The sequence below is a fragment of the Lethenteron reissneri genome, chromosome 41 (genome assembly GCF_015708825.2).
Source record: "Lethenteron reissneri isolate LAM-NWPU_2019-01 chromosome 41, ASM1570882v1, whole genome shotgun sequence".
NCBI classification, from domain to species: Eukaryota; Metazoa; Chordata; class Hyperoartia; order Petromyzontiformes; family Petromyzontidae; genus Lethenteron; species Lethenteron reissneri.
In genome coordinates this window covers 5524219-5549224 of record NC_083819.1, presented here as the reverse complement: position 1 = coordinate 5549224, position 25006 = coordinate 5524219, and the positions used below count along the sequence as shown (strand labels likewise).

Below are 25006 nucleotides of genomic sequence, written 5' to 3'. Positions count from 1 at the left end.
AATAACAAAAATTACGTTGCGATCACAACACAGGTTTACATTGGGTGTAAGCCCAAAGGTAAACCTTTAATAACAGTCTGCTTCAGCAGCTTTCTCCCCCCCTCTTTTATCCTCCTGATGACGATCGATTTGCGTTGTGATCGAAACGTCGTCGTTTTTGTTATTTTCTTTGAATCTATCTTCGTGAATCTCGATTTGAAGTTTTCGTGACTGCAGTGACCCATACTCTTTGTTTCTTTCGGTAAAGCCACGTAGGTATAAAATAAATTTAACTTATACTATCTAAAATATTTATTTTATACTATCTACGTGACTTTACCGAAAGACACAAAGAATATGAATTCGTGCGGTCACGAAAGCTTTAAGATTAAATTATTCATTCGCGGAAGCGAACGCGCGCAAAGTTTTACGACGTCTCAGGAACTCCTTTACGATCATCGCGCTCTCCCGCCGAAGCGCGCGGGGCCTGGATCGATTCTCAATTGTATAAAAGTTGGTTGTGATATTCGTAATCGATTCCCACGCTCGGCTGCAGCGAATACAAATCTCGCACGTAAAATCAGACCCGGTTTCCGATTTACGCGCGGGCTACGTCGTTCGTAGTGGGGAGTGCATTTAAACTCTGCGTTGGGTTTGGAGTCTAACCTGCATTAAAAAAAATCGATTCGGAATCATAAATGGGCGTGCCTGGAATCGCATTCGTTAGGAATCGCCGCTAGCTTCGCGACCCTTCCGTTATTTTTACGACAGTCACGTGTCCCGACACACGCGTCAATCGGCTTTACGGTAAACGATTCATAGCGCAGAGTGGAGTTGCAATCCCGGCGGTTTTTGTCGCGTTTCCGTTTAACTTCGAGTTTTCACGATTATAATACAATTTATATACACACACATATATACATTAACACGTTAGCATAACTTCCCCGTTAAAGATGGGCTTGATGACGATCCTGAAGAAGATGAAACAAAAGGAGAGGGAGGTCCGCCTGCTCATGCTGTATCCTCCTCTGCGTCAGTGAAGATGTGGAATTGATTGATAAGGATGATAAACGATGTTTGTTGATGGTTATTATTGTTATTTTTGCTTATTCTTGCACTTGCTATGACGGCGGCAACGCTCGGTTGCGATGTCGAGGTTTGCTAGCCACGGTGAGGGCTTCGGGAGACGGCGTAGTTTTATATATTCTTGGTTATTTCGGTAAAGTCCACGTAGAATGATAATAAACACGTGTCTTGAATTGCTTTCTTCACGCTACAGTAATTTTACTGGAGCAGTTACACCTGATGACGGAGGCTTGTGTTGCTTCCGAAACGTCGTGATTTAATATAGTTATTTATTTATATTTTATTTTATTATAAAACATTTTTTACCGACGTGACTTTACCGAAAAAAACTAAGAGTATGAATCATTGCAGTCACGAAAGCTTCAAATCTAGAATAGAAGGGAAATAATAAAAGAATAAAAATGAAACATAATAAGATAAAATTCTCACGACGTTTCGGCCACAACGCAAGCAGCCGTCCTCAGGTGAAGAACAGGGCTGTCGGAAAGACAGCGTCCTAATGAAACGTGAGAATTGTATTTTATTATGTTTAATATATATTATTTTATTCTTTCCCTTCTACGTGACTTTACCGAAAGAACCAATAATATGAATCCATGCAGTCACGAAAGCTTTAAATCGTAATTTTTGTTATCCCTCCCCCGTTGCAAGATCGAAAACTGCAGTCGGATTGTCCTAATCATTTAACAGTAACTGTGTGTCGGGTCGTATAAGAATAGGTTTTTACCCTTTCTGTCAATAAAACGGGTGTCAAAACAGAAACATTTTGCAAGGAATTATGTCTGCATTAACCACATATACTTGTGGTGAACGTGCAGATAAAAAGAAACATGCTCTGGTAGTACTGTACGTTCACAGCTTTGTTTAGAGCCTAGTCAATGCAGACATGATCCCTTGCAAAAGGCTTCAATTTGATGTTTAAACACCTGTTTTATTGATAGAAAGGGTTAATTTTTAGATTTAAAGATTTCGTGACTGCAGGGATTCATCTTCTTGGTTCTTTTATTGTATTATTTCCCTTCTACGTGACTTTATCCGAAAGAACCAAGAAGAGAAAGGGTGAAACCTATTATATTTTGATATTGGCAAGGGGTGTTCACGATGTGTCTCGATCAGTCTGTATACGCATCCCGGTGTGTCTGTCTATATTTGTGTCTCTCTGGGTTTCTATGAGTTTACATTTCGATTTAAAGCTTTCGTGACTGCAGGGATTCATATTCTTGGTTCTTTAGGATGCTGTCTTTCCGACAACTCTGTTTCTTCACCTGAGGACGGCTGCTTGCGTTGTAGGCTGAAACGTCGTGAGAATTTTATTTTATTATGTTTTATTTTTATTATTTTATTATTTCTCTTCTACGTGACTTTACCGAAAGAACCAAGAATATGACTTTACATTTCCTCATCAGTTTTTGCCCTGCATGGGCCATAATCGCACTGCGTTGTGGCCGCGTGTAATATCCCCATTCAGGAAGGAGGTCGCGCTCATCGGCCCCTTGATGTTCTCTCATGCGGTTTGATGTCCCACCGGTGTCTTGGAGGGGGGACGACCGTCAAAGCCAGGAGGCGGATGCGATGTTTGGGGTCTCGAATGAGGCGGGGGAGGACGTTGCTTCTTCACTCTGTTCGCCAGCGTTCATCTGGAACGATATTCAGGTGCATGTAACGTGCCGCCCTTTGTCAATCACACCGCAGGACGAAGGCCTCTCACCGACGTGTCGGTCGATTGACCGCATAACTCACGCTGATCGATGGGGGGTGGTAGGTGGTGAAGGAGGGCGTTTACGTGGCCTCTCGGTAGCTCGTTCGCCTCTTATTTTTCTGAGGTTCAACGGTCGCAATCCCGCGGCCGCGCTGATAAATAACACTGCTGCATCTAATGAGCACGATGACATTACTTCATTACCTCATAAGCAAGGAGTAGGCCAGCCGGTGTGTGTGCGTGCCTGCGTCGGAGGAAATTTGCCACGTTCGAAAATCACACGGCAAGTGACTCCCCGGGGCTAGGCGGTGGACGGCAGAGGGCAACGGAGGGGCGGTGTTGCAAAATTCTCGTACGTCGGTGCTCCTCCGACGATTATGCTGCTCTCTCCGTCTTCACCTGCATATATGGAATATTATACATTAATGGGGTTGTATCAAATAATTTAGACACTAATTACTAAAATGCATACATAAATTAAAATAAATGCATAAATAAATTAAAATAAATTGAAATAAAAATAAAATTTTACGTCACTTTACCTTGCTGAGAGGAGTTAAAATGACGAAAAAACACGTGAAAAGTCACAGATAGTTATAGCAAGGGTTGTGCACTGAACGAGATCTACTGTACAGGCAGACTGAGGAGCGGCGCTTTGTTTCAGTCGTGAACGGGGTATACGCGGGTACGCGGTGAATCATCCCGACCCATACAAGTTCTAGCAAGCGCGTCGTATCCCAAGCAAGATGTCGTATCCCAAGACATTTTTTTCTCGTAAAAACACGACATCTACCAAATTCGACGTATTCCAAAGCGGTCGTATACCGAGGTATGACTATTTATAATCTGACCCGATTCAAGGGTAAACATCGATTTTGATGGCTGACTTGATTTGCAACTTTGAGAGTTTTCACTGTCACAGACAATCCTTGACATCAGTGCAGGGGTCTGGACAATGCGGGTAAGACCACAATTCTGAAAAAGTTCAACGGCGAGGACATTGACACCATCTCCCCGACTCTGGGCTTCAACATCAAAACACTGGAGCACCGAGGGTACGACCTACTCGTCTGCAAAGCGATCACCCATCATCAATACAGCTCACCACCTACATAATTAATTAACCCAGCATTGTAATGGAATCTTCATTAGCATCGTTCAGGATATTAATAGCAATATAGATAAGCAGACGATTCGTCTCATTATCTATAACAACTGAGTCGTTGTCTATAACATCTGGCAGTTCACCAGCATTGTTTCAAGCAACCCTAACTGCTGATCAGACAATGTCAAAGCAGTTTGTACTGAATCAATGCTGTTGAAATGATATACTTTCCAGAAGAATGCTGGGCCAAGGGGTTGTGTAAACATTAACTTTACTGTATATGTGTAGAGACAGGTATATGAAGCAGATAGTCTGCTCATAATTTGTTTTATAAATGTAGCCCATCGCCGAATTGACCATATCATGGAAACTAAGCAGATTTGAGCTTGGATGGTGCATGGCTATGTGCCCACCATGCATTAAACAGGTGTTTGAGCATCAGCGGGGATACCTTGTCAGAAGGGGGGCAATGCAAAACAATCTATTGCTGTATTGCACCACGTCTATGCTTCTGGTCTTCACCAATACGCAAGTGACCAGCATGGTAAAGCATGGTCATATGTAACTCATCCTCACAACCATGGGGAAGGTCCGTCATCCAGCAATGGACTGACATATTTGTGTAAGTTGTGATACCTGCCAAAAACCATAATTAGCGATGCATTCACTCAAACCCACATCTCGGGTTCGCAGGTTCAAGTTGAACATCTGGGATGTGGGCGGGCAGAAGTCGCTGCGCTCCTACTGGAGGAACTACTTTGAGAGCACGGACGGCCTCGTGTGGGTGGTGGACAGCGCTGACCGTCGCCGCCTCGAGGACTGTGGGAAGGAGCTCGCCTCGCTGCTGCAGGAGGAGGTGGTCGATCTGCACGCTCACTCACACGCTCGTCCACACACTCACCCACACGCTCATCCACACACTTACCCACGCACTCGTCCATTGGCCACACACTCACCCACACACTGGACCCCACGCTCACACACAAGCTCACCCACAAGCTCACCCACAAGCTCATCCAAACACTCACCCACACACTCAACCACACGCTCATCCACATACCCTCACACTCGTCAGCACGCTTGTCCACACAATCACCCACACGCTCATTCCACTCACCCACATGCTCGTCCACACACCCACACGCTCGTCCACACATTGGACCCCACGCTCGTCCACACACTGGACCCCACGCTCACCCACAAGCTCACCCACAAGCTCATCCACAAGCTCACCCACAAGCTCACCCACACACTAGTGTCCACACACTCGTGTCCACACACTCGTGTCCACACACTCGTGTCCACACACTAGTGTCCACACACTCGTGTCCACACACTCGTGTCCACACACTCGTGAACATACTTCCACACACTTGCCCACATGCTCGCTCGACACCTAATTATTTCCATCTCACTTACCGCCCTCTTGATTACACTCGTGTGCAGGGGAGGCATCTAACAGTTATGTGGTTTTGACTTTTGTTGGCAGCGACTGACGGGGGCGACGCTGCTCGTGTTTGCCAACAAGCAAGACCTTGCTGGTGCCCTTTCGGCGGACAATATCAAAGAGGTGAAATAAAGTTCCAAGGCCAAATCTAAGTCTCTTGATAATTAATCTTGACTTTGGTTTGGACTCTGCAAAATTGCTGTGTATTATTCCAAGGTGTCTAAAGCACGTTCAGTTATCTTAACGTGCTTAACGTTAAGTTATCTTTCGATTTAAAGCTTTCGTGACTGCAAGGATTAATATTCTTGGTTCTTTCGGTAAAGTCATGTAAAAGGAAAATTATTAAATAAAAAACATTAAATTATTTAATTCTCACGTTTCAGCCACAACGCAAGCAGGCATCCTCAGGTGAAGTAACAGCTGTCAGGACGCTGTCTTTCCGACAGCTCTGTTTCTTCACCCGAGGACGGACGGCTGCTTGCGTTGTGGCCGAAACGTTGTGAGAAGTTTATTTTATTATGTTTTATTTTTATTATTTTATTATTTCCCTTCTACGTGACTTGACCAAAAGAACCAAGAATTAAGTTATCTTAACATATGTATTTTATGACTATACTGTTAATTTATTTCTACAAAAAATCTTCTCGGGTTTAAGGCTTTTTTGGTCATTTTCTCATCTTTATACCAGTTGTGCTATCATGGTTTTCTTGTGAAAAATTAATTGTTGACGGGGATAAGCACACCAACTCAGAACACGTGCAAATCCAGTTGAACCACAGGTGATAAACCAAATTCTTACAGAGGAGCTCAGGAGTGGTGGCTCAATGCTCCGATCGCCTGAACCACCCACCTACTTCTACTGCCTCTGCAAATGTGTTTTTCTCATACGCAGCGGTTTACAAATTTAACGCGTCCCAACGATTATCTGTCTGCTAGGCGCTGGATTTGGAGGCCATAAAAACCCACCACTGGTGCATCCTGGGCTGCAGTGCGGTAACGGGAGAGAACCTCCTCATGGGGATTGACTGGATTCTCGATGACATCTCAAGCCGCATCTTCACCAAGGAGTAGCCGCACGGCGGCGCTCGCAGAGAGATCGGCATCGACGCTGGCATGGTGGGCGTGTGGTATGGTGGTGGGGCCAAGTGCGAGTCGAGTGAACCGAGCTCCCCGGGAAAGGCTTCACCTGGAGGCGAGGTCACAAGTAGTCGCTTTGCGCTGTGGTCATGGATGCGGTGTCGAATCGGGACGCTGAACACGAACTGAAAAGTGCACTTTTTTGCCCGATTTTGTATGTGTATACGTACATCCCTTTTTGTTTTCAATCGCACTACTGGATGAGATCCTGCGCACTCCGTGGAGGCTATTTGACTAAAATTTCACCGCGTTGGTCGGTGCGGGTCGGAGAAGACGGGCAGCGTGGGTGTGGGAGAATACAAATACAAAACCGCAATTAATTCTACTGCACTCCACTCTGTATTATCCAGGATCAACCCTGCTTAGTTTGAGATCTGACGAGTTTGGTTGGAGTCCTGGTGATTTGGTCATAGGCTTTTTGTTTGTTACGGTAAATATGTGTTAATTGCACAAACCACCAAACCCTAGTAAATTAATTTAGGATTTTCAGTGTTTGTAAGCTGGATTACCGAATAGTGAAATTACTGAAAATGTTTTGCTTTACCTACATTTTTTGAAATAACTAATTTTGTTTTGCGCTGCTTAAATAAAAGACGTAATAAGGTTTGCTTATGTATGGCTCTTTTTTTCACGGCAAAATCACAAAATACAATTAAACAGTTTTGTAACGTGTTGATCCATGCATTAAGGCTATACTGTTGATTTTATATATTGTACGCAATTGGTTCACGTAAAACCAGCACCCAATAATTTTACACTCACTGTAACGGAGGAAAACGAGAGTTCTTGAACGTCATGACCCCAACTTGGCGAATTTCATCCAATCACAAGTGAGGCGAATGGTTTACTTGCCTGGTGCCTCGCTGAGACTCAATAATTTTTCATGAGGATCTTGCATTGGCAACTTTGTCCAATGCAATCAATGATAGTTTGCTATCACGTGGGAAAACACGCACATGATGGTTAACACGCTCCAATCTTCAAATAGTAAAAATTTCATTGTAAGCCCATTTACTGGTCACTACAACGGGCTCATAACTTATAAATAAACGTCAAGTAAGGTGGTTTCACAAACTGCATTTCATTCCCGCACCTCTGATTAGCACGCTTGTCTACGTGCAGCGCGAAAGAAGTGTAACATACATACACGTACATTTGAGCTTTTGTCAATGCACGCCGTACACCCATTTTCAACACGGCAGTTTTCAAAGAAAAGCAACGCACGAGGGACGAGAATGATTAATGCGCCTACGCCGTAATGACGCGCAGTTTTCTGCTCAAGCGTCGGCCACGACCGTAGGCATCACGGTGGGTTCCGCCCTGGTGTCTGGGACCGCGTGGGGGCCCTTGGCAGCTGAGAAGCTGCCGCTTTGGCGGAGGCCGGCGGTGTGGGCCCGAGCAGCGGCCAGGAGGGAGAGCAGCGCGACCCGGGCTGCTCGCTCACGGCCGTCGCGTCGCTGAACGTGACCGAGCGCGCCGACGTCGAGCCGCTCTTCCTCGACGACCGCGGCGTCGCCGTTCCGGCTGTGCCCGTGTCGGTCCCAGCCGAGGTTTTCTGGCTGCCGACCGTCAAGTGGGCCGAGCGCGGGATTGAACAGTCTCCGTCTTCGGTGGTTTTAAGCGCCGCTGCAGCCGGCTGTGCCGGTAGCATCGCGCGGTGGCTTGGCTTCTCGGTAGAGGGCACCTTTTCTTTGACAGTCACCGCTACTGGACCTCCCTTGCGGTTGACGATGGCACTGCTCGTCGCCCCGGCCGACCGCCCGGCGGAGACCGATTTTGCAGAAACGCCGGACGTGGCTCGGGAGAATTTTCCATCTGGCGTTGAGCGGCGGGAGACTGTGTCAGCGTGGCCGTGCTGCGACTGGGACGAGTCGGAGCCCATGAAGGCCGAGCCGACGGGAGTAAGGACGCCCACGGTGGTGCGGAACGTGTGCAGCACGCGGTCGGTGCGTTGGCGCTCGCTGCGTTGCTGCCGCTCCTCCTTCCGGATGAGTGTGCGCGTGTCGTGCACCAGCTTCTTACGAGTGTCCACGAGGCTTCTGAAGGGACCGGTGGTGGAGGGGGGGGCATGGGTGTCACAACAGTGGATGAACGTGTATAAAGATTGCACTAAAAAGTAGATTTTTCAAATTGTTAAAGTTAACGGGCAAATGTGCGGCTCCTGCAAGTGTTTGCTCATGCCATTGTTGGCGGAAGGGCATCTACTCATAGGATCTCTAGAGAATCCCGTTATTATAAATGTATGCCTACTCTTCCTCACTGTACCGACGTCATGGAAGAGGTGGGAGCCCCCCACACTTTACCCCACCACATGTAACCTGCCAGTTGACTTAAGCTTAAACTGCCGGATGCAATAGAACATTTATTTTTACACCATAAATGCTGAAATTTTTTTGGCCTTTTCTTAACAGCTATATATGGGGTGGCACAAAAGTCAGGACAGGGTTATTATGTTCATTGTATATCAACTGCCCTTGATGGAGTCTTGCCATGAGATTGAGAAATCTTTGCTTGGAACTCGCCCGGGAAACAGTGGAACCATGGAAATCAAATAGCCGTTGGAGAAGATGCCAATTTTTGAGGTCGTAAAGTGGGAGGGGAGGTGGTGCAGGTGGGGCATGTCTGCGCCGGGCCTCTGAAAGGACAAAGGTGGGGGGGAAGGGGGAGACTTAATCTGGCATTTCACATTCGGCCTCCAAAAAACATTGGTGGTTAATTCTTCGTCGGGGCATTTGCAGCGGCACGCGTGCGTCTCTCCGCGCGTTTGGCGGAACCCGCAGGTCTCGCCTGTAGTCGATGCGGCCATCCTTGTCCCTCTCCAGCTTCAGCATGAGCTCGTCCAGATGGTGTTTGTCCAGGGGGATGCTCAGGTGCTGCAAGGTCAGAGGTCAACCCCGTGGTCACCTTTTTTTTTAACAATAGATGTTTATGGTTGTTTCATCTAAGTATTTTGTTATGAAAACTATAACACCTGTTTTATGCACGGTGGAATACCTGTACATTGCTGCACACAAAACAGACAGCTTTGTGAACATTTATAATATATACCTATATATAATAGACCACGCACAAACACTGATGTGGGTGTGGGCGGTGACATGGCCAGAATAGGGTTAGGGTGTGCACTGTGTGGCAGGAGCTGCCAAAGTATGGCCACAAAGGCAAATCGTTTTAACGAATGTACTATACACTATAAATATATGTTCCAGTATATATATTATATCGCTGAATATATTATATGTGACAGATATGCGACTTTGTATTGTATATACTGTACTTAAATTCTGGTATTCGGCATCGTCTCTCCAAGGTGGTGGCAGGGCACGCTCACGCACGCTTACGCACGCTTACGCACGCTCACGCACGCACACACACACCTGCACGGCTCTGCGGAAGTCGTCGCTGGAAATCTTCATGGTGCCCTCCTTGTCGGCAGAGCGAAAGAAATCCCAGAGCCGCAGTTTGTGCTCCACCAGGTAATCCTGCAAGTCATCGCGGCAAGGGGACGGACTTCACTCTGCGAGTTGGTGATAAACCTGGGGGGCGTGGGGTCTGTTACAGCAGTAATCGTCCCAATTTGTAATTACGGAACAGGATTTAGATGGCGTGCCTAAAGCGCCTTAACGTCGCATCTCATCTCAACCATTCCTATGCCCTGCTGCTGTCAAGCCAAGGGGGACCCCCAGTGGCAGCTGTCTCTGTGTGGCAAAAGGTGTATGCAGTACCAGGCTGCACGTGGGTACTAGTCTGCTGGTAGGCGGCGATATTACGTTGTGGTCTTTCCCAATTAAGTAACGAATCGCAACCACACTGTAACTGTCATTGCAGCCTGCAATGCTGCTGTAAATCTAATGGAACAGAAGATGAAAAGTGCGCAACAAAGCAAGGAGAGGTGCGTGCTTGAATTTACAATGAGAGAAAGGAATAGGAGCACATGGATCAGAGACATCGTATTCATTTAAGTGGAGCTTGGGAAAGACATGCAAATCGAAGGAATGATGATCGGTGGTAAAGACGAAGAGCAGAGCAGCAGCCAAGGCAGGAAAAGCACTTGGGAGGAGATACAGCGATGAAATCAGTTCGTACGCAGAAGCCAAATGGGCCGTTGAATCACAATACCGCATGAGACGGTAACAGCTGAAGGGAGGACTTCATCCAGCAATGGATGAAGGGTTGCGATATTTTAACACTTAGAGAATAAGCATCAGCAGGTGAACTTCCATCTCCTTTTGCTTCATCTCTCAAATTGATGAGCCCTTGATCAATGGATTATATTATAGTAATAATATCTATAGCTGGGATTATCCGTTGTTCGATCACGGCTGCTGACGATGACGGTGACCACGATGTAAAGCTGGTGTCGTGAGGGGACCCGTGCGTGTGCGCCCCGTCGTGCCTGAATGAGTTTCATGGGGTCCGTCCGGGGTTTGGGTTTTCTCGCCAGGGGCCCCCCGACCCCCGAATGCAGAACCGTGAGGCCCTGCGTCCGCCGGATTGCCGACACGGTATGCAGGAACGCCTGGTTCACACGCACCGTCTGCACAAAATCCAGGTTCGATTTAACACAGTACATAAAATTCGTGATCTGATCCCATCTGTGAAGGATGTGATCCCTGACATGCAATACCCCGGCGTCTACAAACTAAGCTGTGTCTGCGGCAGTAGTTACATTGGGTAACTAAGCGACATGTCTTCGGACCGTGTTCGTGAACATAAGGCAGATCTGAAACATGGTAGGATCAATACCTTGGCCGTGGCTGATGATTGTTTTAATGCGGTGGGCTCACACGAAATTGATTTCTCTAAGACAAAGGTACTTTGCAAGCCCACTGACTATCAACAAAGATTCGTTCATGAAGCCATCCATATATATAGACACAGACACAATTTCAACCGAGAAAATGGGTACAAACTGAGCAATCATTGGAAGGACGTTATCAACCAGTTTAAGTCATAATTGCCTATGATGTTACCATCCTACCACCCTCCGATGTTAGTTGTGCTTTACGCCCATTTCAAACTTGCGCTTTCACAGTCACTTCGCGCTGACCCCTTGGGGCTCTGCGATCTCCCATTAACATGCTAATCTCTCTTTAACGTGCTAATTTTCACCTGGCAGCCCTTTGGTGGAAAACCAACCACTGTCGGGTTGGCTACCCACCACTTACATTATCATTGGCTGCTGACATTTGGGCTACGCCCATTTCAAACCCTGATAAACAGTTTGCCTTAGAAGCTAACCCCCCTTTTCCTGAAGACAACCGCTTGTGTTGCGATCGAAACGTCGTAGTTTTTTGTTATTTTTTTTGTTATTTTCTTTGAACCTATCTTCGTGACTTTACCGAAAGACCCAAGAATATGGCGACCCTGACCTCGTGCGGAAAATCCACAAGATTAGCTCACTCTCCTCTGCTTGCTACCGTCGTCTGGAATTCCCGTCACCCAGCCGTCCGTGCTGTCGTATCCCTGCCACCGTTCAAGTCCAACCTCGAGACCTTCCACATATTCTTTGCGCATTCAACCGACGCTGCCTCTCCATAAAATATAAACGGTCCCACTGATTCTGTGATGGCATCTTGAGACGCGATCGCATTCAGAGGGGCGGAGGCATGGAAGGGTGGAGGGGTGGTGGTGTAGCGACGATATTATTATTAATAATAAGTGATGGTACTCACAGACATGTCAAACCTCTCCAGCGCAGAGTGCTCGTTGACCTTGACTGCTTTGATCAGGACGAGGGCTCCCTCCACAGTGAAGATGTTGAAGCAGAGCTGAGAGACACACGTGCAAAAACACGCTCAAGCTGAACCCAGCCAAAACTTGATCAATTTTTGGAATCTTCTGAGCTATCTTAGGTTGCATCATCATCATCGCCGTCGTTCTTGACAGCTCTTCGTTGTGTTTTTGGGTTGTGCTGCGCGTTGTTCGGCACAATGTCCGGCGTTTCGCTACGTGCTAGGAAGCTCTTTCACGAACTGAACAGAACTGAGAGCAAACCTCCCCCTTCACCAGCCCACCATGACCGGTGTGATGAGGTTCGGTCCAAGGAAACTTCATCTTGCAGTGAACTGACAAAGGGCTGCAAATTGTTATTTACAAATTACTCAATTGCTAAATTCGGAGTAACAGACGAACCGTGATGGCCGGACCACACAAAACAAAATATATTTTTTACGATAACCCACCACCCCCTTGTTGGGAAACCTCCTCCTCCCCTTCGAAGGATTCTCCACTGCTGGCCTACTACCTGCAGCACCCGGAGGCTGTCGTTGGCGAGCAGGCCACGTGCCAGGGCCTCCATGCCGGTGTTGCCGATGCGGTTGTTGCGCAGGTCGAGGTGGAGCAGGGCCCCGTTGAACTTGAGAGCCTCGGCCATGGCGAGGGCGCCCTCGTTCCCGAGACCGTTCACGGATAGGTGGAGGTGGGTGAGCGCGTAGTTCACCTGGGCGGGCACCGAGCGCAAGGGGGAGGAGGGGGGTAGAGGGAGCCGCGTCGAGACAATTGAGGCGCATGGCCCCCTGCAAAGGCCACGGGGAGGGCCGCCCTCATTCCCGAGGTCGTTCACAAACGTTGCGGCGCAATGTACGACTCCGAGGCAGGTTCCGTTAGGGGCTCACCCCGAGTTTATTGAGGGCTTGCGCCGAAACAAAACCACCCCCTAGCCTATAACTCCCCAGGGGACAGGGGGCTGGGATCCCTACAACTCCGGCTAACTCGGCTCTCCTCCCTGCCCCGGGCCGGGACTACCCCAACCTCGGCCGGTCGGGCGGAGTAGCCTCCCCTAGCCTTGTGTGAGGATCACCTACCCCGAGTCCCCACTCCTACCCCCCTACGAACCCCGGTTACATCCCGGGTCCCCCTTTAAATACGTCACCGTCCCCCAAGGTCCGCCTGACGGCAGGTTCTACGACGCCACTCTCTCCGAGGCGAGCGTGACGTGACGTCACCCACTACTCCCCTACACAAAGACACATGGAGGCGCATGAGCACGCAGGTCACCTGGGCAGGCGCCGAGCAGAGGCGAGGGGTAGAGGGGGCTGCGTTGAACCAATCGAGGAGGCGCGTGGCCCCTGCAAGAGGACTTGATGGAGCCACGTTTTTTTAAAAACACTTTTTCAACTAAAGTTTTTTTAAAAAATTACGCGTAGGCTTTTCACAGACCAAAATTGTCACGATTCATAATTGATTTATTTTGGGTTAGATCGTCGTGTGAATAAAATGTGTGTCGGCAACCCCTCCTCCACCCGACACAGCAAACTAATTAAAGTGTCCCTTGAATTAAACGTGGCCAAATGTATCACTGCCTCAGCAGCAACGCCAGTGTTGTTATTGCTGTTGAAGAGCAATCCCATAACATGCCTCGAAATCAGAATCTTTATTTATCCTGGAGAAATCCGATGATCTGTGAAGCTCTTTTCACAGATGTCCAATGGATCGAGAACTGCGATCCTCACACCCGTGAAACACGCGACGATCTGTGGTCAGATTTGGTCGGAAAAGGAACGGAAATTTTGGCGGTCAGATATGGTCGGAAGGACTGGTCGTGCCCCATCATTGGCAGCACGCCGATGCAGCTCAGCGCACCGAGGATCAGTAGCGAAACGGAGGTGGGGGCAGGCGCCCCATTGTTGAGGCTCACCACTTTGGCACTCGCTCAGCAGACGCATCCCATTAGCGAGGGGTGGTGGGTGGCACGGGGCCAGCCTCAGATTGTTATGGAATGTGGCACCGAGTCATCGCGCAGTGCTGCGGTAGCTTCCAGGCGCAGGTTCTCGATCGGCCCGTGAGATAAACACGACACGTGGTAGCGTGACCAGCGTGAGGGCAGGGGGGGTACCTCGCCCCCCCCCCCTCCCTGGTGGGCAAAGCTACGAGTTGGGGCCCCCTTGACAACCACCATGAGACAAAATTATTATTTTTAAACGCGATTTAAATAAAAAAATTTAAACGCGATTTAAATAAAAAAATGTAAACGCGATTTAAATATAAAAACTTTTTAACGCGATTTCAATAATTTTTTGAGGAAAGTGCTTTCATTTAGGTACCACGTATTATTTTAATTTAATTAGAGCGGTAACGTAATATTGCAAAGGGGTACTACGGAGCCGTAGCGGCTGCATCTTGCGAAGACGGAGTGCCCCAACAGCATTAAATGTTCGAGACCGTGAGCGTAACGATGCGATTCGGCGAGAGCCGTCCACGGTACATAATTGCCTGGGTACGACCGTGCGAGACCAACGAAACATTTAATTATTGTGACCGACTTGACCGATTGCCGCACCAACCCCCTGAGCTGCTAATGCAGTTACTACGTCGCTGCCAAGAACGCGTGCAGTTGTCTAACTCAACACTCCGGTCGTCGGCGCAGAGCACGTTTAAAAAGTGTGTCGGGGGGGGGGGGGGCGTGGGGCGTTGCACGGGGGTCAGCGGTGCTGGAGGGCCTCACGCGCAGGCCGGCACACAGAGCCACCGCGCCCTTGAGCCTCAGGTGATTCCAGCTGAGCTCCAACTCCTCCAGCGTCTCGTTGTGCGCTGCACGAAAAAATTGCAACAAGTGAAGGCAAACGCTGAGGAGCATGCGTAGAGTACATACGGTGGGGGGGGGGGGGGGGGCGTATGCTGGTCTCCTTTGATTTCTATTTGCTTCATTGCTCTACTTTATTCAATGTGTTTTTGTCAGTGATGTTAATCCGGAGACCATCCTGGTCCCATCGACTCACATCGCGATCTATAGACTCACAAATAGACTTACACAGAGACCCATAGAGTGGCATAGACGCCCATAGTCGCATAGAAATGCACAGATTCACATAGAGGCCCATAGAGCCAAACGGGACCTCATTGTCTAGGATGCGCCGGCAGTGGATTCATCATCTGCACTTTCTCTAACAGATGGGCACGTGAAGCCCTCGTGGCTTCCCAGGGGAAATGGTGCATCATCATCATCAGCACCTCCGATGAGCACTGTTGGCTACTTATGATGCGAAGGAAGTTAAAAATACGTACACAATAAATCTGCAATTCAATCATCATCATCATCATCTTTTCAAAGGCCCTTTGCCAGCTAACCTGGCTGTAAGAGACACTTACCTAACAACTGGCCCAGGTGTTCTCCTCCCATCTCACTGAACTCGTTGTGGCTTAGGTCCAGCTCCTTGACGCTGTAATTGGACTGAAGGAGAAGGAATGTGAGGAGCAGGGCGTCAGTCAGCACCACGTGCAGATCCAGTGTCACCGGACTTGGAACACGGCCAGTTACAAGTGTTTGAAGTGGACCGCGTTAGACAAAAGCCAACGGCACGTCACACTCAAAACCTCCCGACACAGGAAACAATGGTCAGCCGTAAAACTGCTGCAGAAGAATCAGCCATGGCAACCGTGCATCACCTCCTGCATCAAATGAAGGACGGTCCGCAATGTGGCTGCTGCGGTCACCAGATCCAGACCGTGGATCACATGATCAGAATCGATCATTTTTATTTATGCTGGAGGAATCAGCTGTTTTTCTCAGATGTCCAGCACGTAATGCCACACTGTCCCCCTGCACCGCCGATTCACGAGCAGTATCACCGCGACATCCACCAAGCCTCCACATAGGGTGCCGAGTGGCTTAATAACCTCAACATACAGAGACAAAGAGCCCCTGTATAGCCTTAACAGAGTGTAGGAGCAAGTGCTGTTAAGCGACTAGCACCTATGAAGGCCGGCACGGCACACGAGGCAGTGGGTGGCCAGCACCACGCTTGGTCGCCTTTGTCTCCCTAGTAGCGATGTTTACACACTGCACCAGGTACTCATTTGAGGCTGAGCCGACCTAGGGGAAGCCCAAGACCGGTTCAGATAATCGTCACTGGTGTCGATATACAAGCACACTCACACGCACAACATTGCAAATTCAAATTGACATCAAAAAGAAGAAGACTGAAAAGATAAAATGGTCCAAAATAAATTGTGATAATCAGGGATACGGCCTTATCTGGGATTGTGAGAATAACTATCTTTTCGCAGTCACCCCTTTTTAACAGAAGTATGGTGTAGATTTGAGTATGGAACAATGTCCGTGTTGTAGAGGATAGGTGAGAAGTACCTATACCCACTAACGGAGCCAATGATCCGATCGAAATCCCTAATTTCGATCGGATCATTGGGGTTTATTAGTAATAAATCGGCACTTTGCGACCCCCACTGCCATTGTGTAGCATATTATTACGTGCCAGGAACTCTATGAGATGACAAGACAATAATCTTGAGTCCATAATTGCCAATAAGTAACGTCAAAGCAGTTATAAGTGACTCACAGAATTGTGTGCAGTTGCGTATACAGTACACGACTTTCCTGAAGGCAAACACCTTCAGCGAGCGCGATGCTGATCACACACGGTTCGAATTTGACCCTCGATCGATGGCTGCGCCATTGCCGCACATGCGTCGATTGAAAGGCAAGGGACAAGTCCTTACTTACTAACAACTCCTTACTCACTAACAACTCCTTACTTACTAACAACTCCTAGCATTTTTCATTGCTGGAGGGTTGCCCCCCCTACCTGAAAATCCTGGCTCCGCCATTGCCTATATCCCTTACCACTATAAGCGATGATATATAAAACACAAGGATATGTAGATGTTTCTGTCCACCCGATGTAACACTGCATAGAAGACCATGACCGCGGGACTGATGAAAATTCTCACGATGTTCTAGAACGGCTGACATTTGGTGCAAATGTAGCGAAGTCTATGGTTACGGCGCAAACAATCTCTAACTGTCGTTTTAGGTCGATTGGATTAACTCACAGGGAGGGCTCAGCCTCAAGCTCTACGTGGCTCTACATCTCACGCTAAACACTTACACACGCACGTTCAACTGCCGTCGGCGAAACCAAGTGATTCTCCTCCCGTGGAGCGCGATGCTAGAGGCGCGTTAGAAAACGCGGCTCGCATGCCCTGGGTGTACTTGGCATACTCACGGCCATCGCGTCGGCAAGACACTTCGCGTCGTTGTCCTTAAAGTGGTTTCCTGAAGGAGAAAAAGAGCACAAATATTGATGGTAATAATCTGATCCCGTGATCGACTCATCTCGTCTCCATTCCCCTCCACGCACTCCCCTACCTCTGCCCTCTCATCTCACTCTACTCCCCTCCCCTCCACACACTCTCCTACCTCTCCCCTCTCATCTCACTCTACTCCCCTCCCCTCCACACACTCTCCTACCTCTCCCCTCTCATCTCACTCTACTCCCCTCCACACACTCTCCTACCTCTGCCCTCTCATCTCACTCTACTCCCCTCCACACACTCTCCTACCTCTGCCCTCTCATCTCACTCTACTCCCCTCCCCTCCACACACTCTCCTACCTCTCACCTCTCATCTCACTCTACTCCCCTCCCCTCCACACACTCTCCTACCTCTCCCCTCTCATCTCACTCTACTCCCCTCCACACACTCTCCTACCTCTGCCCTCTCATCTCACTCTACTCCCCTCCACACACTCTCCTACCTCTGCCCTCTCATCTCACTCTACTCCCCTCCACACACTCTCCTACCTCTGCCCTCTCATCTCACTCTACTCCCCTCCACACACTCTCCTACCTCTCCCCTCTCATCTCACTCTACTCCCCTCCACACACTCTCCTACCTCTGCCCTCTCATCTCACTCTACTCCCTCCACACACTCTCCTACCTCTCCCCTCTCATCTCACTCTACTCTCCTCCACACACTCTCCTACCTCTCCCCTCTCATCTCACTATACTCTCCTCCACACACTCTCCTACCTCTGCCCTCTCATCTCACTCTACTCCCCTCCACGCACTCTCCTACCTCTCATCTCACTCTACTCCCCTCCACACACTCCCCTACCTCTGCCCTCTCATCTCACTCTACTCCCCTCCACACACTCTCTGCTCCAGACACCAGCCAACCTTTTTTTCAGTGAAAGGTGGGTGGAGGAGGGGGGGAGGAGCGGAGTGGAGGGGGGAGGTGTACGGGTGGAACATGGAGAGGTGGAGGTCCAGGAATGTGGAGAGGTGGATCAGTGGAGGGGTGGAGGGGTGGAGGTTTGGGGGTATGGAGGTGTAGAGGGATTGAGGGGTGTATGGGTGGATGGGTGGAGGGGTGGAGGGATGGAAGAGTGGATGGGTGGAGGGGTGTATGGGTGAAAGGGTGGATGGGTGGAGGGGTGGAGGTGAGTTTGTGTTTCGGACCGGACAGGTTGATGACCCGCAGGCTGGTGGTGTCTCCCAGCATCTGAGCCATGGCTTCTGCACCCGCAGCCTCCAGACGATTGTCTGCCAGGTCCTGCAGGAGACACAGACACACAGATTCATAGCCGTGGGGAGGCCCTCATTCAGCAGTAGATCGACGAAGGGGCTGTACGCTCCTCACCAATACTTCGATGCAGCAGTTCTTGGTGAGCATGTCGGCCAGGTGTCGCGCAGCCTCCCCCGTCAGGAAGTTGTCTCTGAGCTGCAGGTGACGCACCTGTTGGTCTGCCTGCCACACACGCGCACAGGTGGAGCTGAATATCAGTATCTCCAAGATCAAAAAGTCATCATGGCCAGAGCCATTTGGATGCCACCATCGCCACAACTCACTTCCTATGCTTTCCACCATCCACCAGATCCCGTGGATGCTGTATGGTAGACTCAAAACCTGCCATCACAGTGTCTCATCATTAGCACGGTTGGCTACGTACGGTGCGAAAGAAGTTCAACATGCATACATACATCATCTGGACCCATAGATTCGCAGAGACCCACAGACTCACACAGCAACTTACAGACTCACACAGACACCAATAGACTCACATAAATTTAAAATGATAGCTGCCTGTATTTTTCCGTTGCAGAGCAATGGGTTGTCTACCAGTGTTAATACAATTACGTTTTAGTCCACCTGCCTATTCGCCTTCACATTCTCCAGACCAGTGTTCTTCACTGATTTTCAGAGGGTGGGCCACTTTCGCCAATAAGATATCATCAGCGTGAGGGCCGCCACACATTTGAAACAATTGAGGGGTTGACAGCACGATGATGGGAGGGTGTTTTCACAATTGTGTATTGTCAGGAGCCGCACTAAAGGCCACCAGGGGCAGCCAGTGGGCCTGAGGCCTTGCGATGAAGAACACTGCTCCACACCAATATTATCCAGCAGCATCGGCGTCGGCCACACTTGTGGGGATTGCGTGGCCAGGAGAACTCTCACCACCAGCGCGCAGGAGAGGGCCCTGGCCTCCTGGGGCCCGAGGCCACGGTGGTTCATGGACACGGTGGAGGAGGTGAGGGCCCGGAGCAGGGGCGAGCAGGGCACGACCCCGAGGCGGCCGCACGCCCGCCGGTACTCGTGCACCGCCGCCGGCCCGGCCTCTGCACCAGCGCACGCAGGCACCGCCTTTCATGGCAAACTCAACATCGTTGTCATCGATAATTGTTTTTTTACCCTTCTATCTGGCAACAAAACTGACACCTTTTTTACAAGGAGTCATGTTTACATAGACCATAATACCTGCAGTCATAATGCAAACAAAAAACATAACTCTGATAATGTATGCACTGTCCTTGAAGTTGATTGGTCCACACCCGAGACAGCTTTCCTTAGAGCCTAGTCTCACATGGTGTTGGACCAGATGACGCCATTATGACTGCAGGTATTGTGGTCTATGTAAACATGACAAGGTGTCAGTTTTGTTGCCAGATAGAAGGGTAAAAAAAAATTATCATATTTTTTACTGGCAAATGAGGTTCCAATGGTGTAAATCGTTGTCATCGTTCGCGTTTTTGTGGTAAATATTAAGAACAAAATCATCATCATTCGCGTTGTTCTGGTGAGTGTTAAGAACAACATCGTCGTCGTCATCATCATCATTCGCGTTGTTCTGGTGAGTGTTAAGAACGACATCGTCGTCGTCATCATCATCATTCGCGTTGTTCTGGTGAGTGTTAAGAACAACATCGTCGTCGTCATCATCATCATTCGCGTTGTTCTGGTGAGTGTTAAGAACGACATCGTCGTCGTCATCATCATCATTCGCGTTGTTCTGGTGAGTATTAAGAACAACATCGTCGTCGTCATCATCATCATCATTCGCGTTCTGGAGAGTATTAAGAACGACATCGTCGTCGTCATCATCATCATTCGCGTTGTTCTGGTGAGTGTTAAGAACGACATCGTCGTCGTCATCATCATCATCATTCGCGTTGTTCTGGTGAGTGTTAAGAACAACATCGTCGTCGTCATCATCATCATCATTCGCGTTGTTCTGGTGAGTATTAAGAACAACATCGTCGTCGTCATCATCATCATCATCATCATTCGCGTTCTGGAGAGTATTAAGAACAACATCGTCGTCGTCATCATCATTCGCGTTGTTCTGGTGAGTGTTAAGAACAACATCGTCGTCGTCGTCATCATCATCATTCGCGTTGTTCTGGTGAGTGTTAAGAACAACATCGTCGTCGTCGTCATCATCATCATTCGCGTTGTTCTGGTGAGTGTTAAGAACGACATCGTCGTCGTCATCATCATCATTCGCGTTGTTCTGGTGAGTGTTAAGAACGACATCGTCGTCGTCATCATCATCATTCGCGTTGTTCTGGTGAGTGTTAAGAACAACATCGTCGTCGTCGTCATCATCATTCGCGTTGTTCTGGTGAGTATTAAGAACAACATCGTCGTCGTCATCATCATCATTCGCGTTGTTCTGGTGAGTGTTAAGAACAACATCGTCGTCGTCATCATCATCATCATCATTCGCGTTGTTCTGGTGAGTGTTAAGAACAACATCGTCGTCGTCATCATCATCATTCGCGTTGTTCTGGTGAGTGTTAAGAACAACATCGTCGTCGTCGTCATCATCATTCGCGTTGTTCTGGTGAGTGTTAAGAACAACATCGTCGTCGTCAGCATCATCATTCGCGTTGTTCTGGTGAGTGTTAAGAACAACATCGTCGTCGTCAGCATCATCATTCGCGTTGTTCTGGTGAGTGTTAAGAACAACATCGTCGTCGTCAGCATCATCATTCGCGTTGTTCTGGAGAGTATTAAGAACAACATCGTCGTCGTCAGCATCATCATTCGCGTTGTTCTGGTGAGTGTTAAGAACAACATCGTCGTCGTCAGCATCATCATTCGCGTTGTTCTGGTGAGTGTTAAGAACGACATCGTCGTCGTCATCATCATCATTCGCGTTGTTCTGGTGAGTGTTAAGAACAACGTCGTCGTCGTCATCATCATCATTCGCGTTGTTCTGGAGAGTATTAAGAACAACATCGTCGTCGTCGTCATCATCATCATTCGCGTTGTTCTGGAGAGTATTAAGAACAACATCGTCGTCGTCGTCATCATCATCATTCGCGTTGTTCTGGTGAGTATTAAGAACAAAACGTCATCATAATTGGCATCGTTGTGGCGAGTATCAAATACAAAATAAAGCCTCACCTATTCCCGATTGCCCATTCGCCTCCTCTTCCCCTCCCCTCGCCCCTGCACCCCCCCCCCCATCCCTAACGCTTTGTGATTCCGAAGTGTGGTACCCTCGATCGCGGTCACTCATTCCTCAGTCCTTGCACGCCCCTGTCAGCTAATAATAACAGGGGCTTGCACGGATTGGTTGGCTACGTACGGTGCGAAAGAAGTTCAAGGTACATGCATCTAATCGTTCTATTCTGTCACCGTTTTTTTTTACTATGTCAAGATAAACAAGCATACAATACACCACCTTGTATTGTATCATGCATTTTATAACCATATGATTATGTATGAAAGAGTTTTGCGTTAAACTTGGACCCATATCGTAAAGAGAGTTTAATTTGCATGTAAGATTAGCAGTTCACCGCCGTTGCTTCAAGCAAGCCTGACGCTGCTGATGAGACACTGCGCGTCGAAACCGGGTCCAGAGTTTTGCCCGTCTTGAATAAATGCTGCTGAAATGATGCACTCCCAGAACGGGAGGTCGCGCGGCCGATGTGTTGCGTAAGAAACACGCTTATTCTTCACGTGCAGAGACGGGTTATATGTGAAGGAGACATTGCTTATTTATTTGGACACCTTACGTCACGTGTCACCTCCGTTACAAACGAAGCGTATAATAATCAATCATCATACTTGGGCGTCAACATCAGACATGATCTATCCACTGCTGGGTGAAGCCCTCCGCGATCTCATCACTCCCAGCTCCGCACTAGATGTTTCCCCCAACTCCCCGCTGCCATTGCGCCACACGTCTCCACCATCCGACCGCAGAGGCAGTTGTGTGGTGATCGCGCCACGTGTCCGCCTACCTGTAGACTCCTTTTCGCGCACGTGGTCGGGCGGCTGGTCACGTGTCTGCTCGCGCACCTGGGCGGGTGGGTTGCACATTGCGGTGGAACAACTGGTCATGCACCTCACCAAAGACAAAGATCCCCCGTGTTGCCTTAACAGACTGTAAGGGCAAGTGCCGTTAGCGAGCACCTATAAAGGCCGGCACGGCACACGAGGGGGTGGGCGGCCAACACCACGCCCGGCCGCCTTCGTCTCCCTAGTGGCGATGTTTACACACCGCACCAGGTACTCATTTGAGGCTGAGTCGACCTAGGAGAGGCCCAGGGATCGGTCATGCACCTCACCACACACACACACACACCTGGTTCCACAGCTCAACAAACTCCGTATTACATACCTGGCCAGAGTCAAAGATCGCCCACCCGCTCCCCCTCCCCCCAAAGTAACAGACTGTCGAGGTATTGTGAACGAACACCAATTAAAGGTCTGAACGACGCACGAGCGGTTTTGGTGTTGGTACCTGGCCCGGCAGCAACCTCTGTCTCCCCACGTGGTGTTTACACATCGCACCGAGTAATCATTTGAAGCTGATAGGGAGGCGCAGGACCCGAGATCTGATACCATGACGGAGACTTGTGTTGCCTCCGAAACGTCGTGATTTATTATTTTATTTCCATTATTATTTGATTAGCTTTTCATTTAATTTTTTACCTACGTGACTTTACCGAAAAAACCTAAGAGTACCACTGTAAGGGATTCCACTTTGACACCACCTTGCTACTGATATTAGCCGTGGCCGGGATTCGAACTTGGATGGCGTTGGTTTGGAGTGCAGTGCGCTAACCACTGCGCCATCGCTCCTCCACTCCGCATGTACACAAATATGAAGACACATTCATCCACATATATAAGCATGCATATACAAAGACAGAGACCCCCCGTATAGCCTTAACAGACTGTTGGGGCAAGTGCTGTTAGCGAGCACTTATGAAGACCAATCATCATCAGTTCTAATTTCAAACACGACACACATCCCGTTACAACACGCGGTCAATGCCACGGTAACGAAATTCATCTCAGCGCGGAACACAAAGGCTTACAACCACACATCCGCGCCTCCGGTGAGCGTGGTTGGCTACGTACGGTGCGAAAGAAGTCCAACACACATGCATACAGTGCGCATCGCGCAGTGCGCTAACCGCTGCGCCACCGCTCCCACTCAACACGCTGCAGGTCGCAGACACCGACCTGGTCGCTTTCCGTTTCGTCTGCCTCCCCGCTCAGTCCTTGATCCATCGCGTCCTGTTCACACTTACAAACACACGCACGCACACGTGTGTGGTTCGACACGATGTCCGACGTTTCGCCGCACGTGCTCGGAGTTTCCCCATTGCGCGATTTGAAAATTCCGTTATTCGGAAGTTCCCAACGCGTGGTTGCGAAACGTCGGACATCATCACGCCGAATAGCACGCGGTACAAGATCGAAAACACAGCACACAACCGCGAGAACCCACAACAGTGAGACAATTGTCTTCTATCATTCACACAATGAATGGTGACTTTACCGAAAAAACCTAAGAGTATGAATTCTTGCAGTCACGAAAGCTTCAAATCTAGAATGAATGGTCACCCAGTGATCTACTGAACGGCTATCGAGTGCTATAGTAACACGTGCTTGTCTGTACCTATACTGAGTCTGCACATAGTTAAGCGTGAAGATACCCGCATAAGGAATAAATAAATACCGATATACTCTTCACCTTACCTGCTCTGCGTTTGAAATCCACGTCAGCGGGTGTAATTATAGGACGAACAATTGCGCTCGGGTCTCTATCATACCCCACGGTAAGGGCACTCCTCAAGTATCTGCCCTGCCGGGCAGCCAAGGTAACGAACGATACAGGCACTCCTGGGCACACAGAGACAAAGATCCCCCCCGTATGGCCTTACAGACCGAGCTGGAGGGAGGGAGGGAGGGCACGTGTTATGAGCTGTCACCTATCAACGCCGGGATGACGCACGAGGACGTGGGGTTGACAGCAAAAAACGCCCGGCCGCCTTTGTCTCTTCTAACGCTGCCTGATGTTTACACCTTGCACCGGGTTCTTATTTGAGAGGCTGAGTCGACCGAGGGTGGATGCCGTGGCGACAGGATCGGTTAACGTTTCAGCCGTCGCAGGGAATTGAACTAAGGTGGGCCAGGTTCGTAGCGCAGTACGCTAACCGCTACACTACCACTACCCCCACACACACAAATACAAAGACCCCCCCCCCTTATGGCCTGGACAAACTGTT

At 49.1% G+C, this 25006-nt stretch overlaps 2 protein-coding genes across 2 annotated transcripts; one reads left to right on the top strand and one right to left on the bottom strand.

Annotated features, from left to right (window-relative positions):
* Window positions 1-758: 758 nt before the first annotated feature.
* On the top strand, window positions 759-7057 carry ARL2 (ADP ribosylation factor like GTPase 2). Its single transcript, XM_061568413.1, has 5 exons — window positions 759-997; window positions 3709-3819; window positions 4563-4725; window positions 5359-5439; window positions 6253-7057. Exons 1-5 carry the CDS (start codon window positions 933-935, stop codon window positions 6385-6387), a joined length of 555 nt encoding a protein of 184 aa, XP_061424397.1. The 5' UTR covers window positions 759-932; the 3' UTR covers window positions 6388-7057.
* A 102-nt stretch (window positions 7058-7159) lies between these two features.
* On the bottom strand, window positions 7160-24604 carry LOC133352540 (leucine-rich repeat-containing protein 74A-like). Its single transcript, XM_061568250.1, has 15 exons — window positions 24477-24604; window positions 23958-24020; window positions 22727-22784; window positions 19653-19813; window positions 18834-18941; window positions 18653-18746; window positions 17418-17467; window positions 15544-15625; window positions 14900-14985; window positions 12701-12895; window positions 12129-12224; window positions 10850-10990; window positions 9831-9935; window positions 9140-9326; window positions 7160-8562 (listed from the first exon to the last, which is right to left on the bottom strand). The coding sequence occupies exons 2-15, from the start codon at window positions 24003-24005 to the stop codon at window positions 7757-7759; spliced, it is 2217 nt and encodes a 738-aa protein (XP_061424234.1). The 5' UTR covers window positions 24006-24020; window positions 24477-24604; the 3' UTR covers window positions 7160-7756.
* Window positions 24605-25006: the final 402 nt, after the last annotated feature.

What these genes read in the sequence shown, in the direction of transcription:
- ARL2 (XM_061568413.1), top strand. Translation starts at nt 933, where the DNA reads ATGGGCTTGATGACGATCCTGAAGAAGATGAAACAAAAGGAGAGGGAG. An exon ending in CCTCGCTGCTGCAGGAGGAG is followed by an intron (nt 4,726 to 5,358) that starts GTGGTCGATCTG and finishes TTTTGTTGGCAG; the next exon opens with CGACTGACGGGGGCGACGCT. An exon ending in CGGCGGACAATATCAAAGAG is followed by an intron (nt 5,440 to 6,252) that starts GTGAAATAAAGT and finishes TCTGTCTGCTAG; the next exon opens with GCGCTGGATTTGGAGGCCAT.
- LOC133352540 (XM_061568250.1), bottom strand. Translation starts at nt 24,005, where the DNA reads ATGGATCAAGGACTGAGCGGGGAGGCAGACGAAACGGAAAGCGACCAG. An exon ending in CCCTCTCCTGCGCGCTGGTG is followed by an intron (nt 18,942 to 19,652) that starts GTGAGAGTTCTC and finishes CGTGTGTGGCAG; the next exon opens with GCAGACCAACAGGTGCGTCA. An exon ending in CTCTGTGTGCCGGCCTGCGC is followed by an intron (nt 12,896 to 14,899) that starts GTGAGGCCCTCC and finishes GTGCCCGCCCAG; the next exon opens with GTGAACTACGCGCTCACCCA.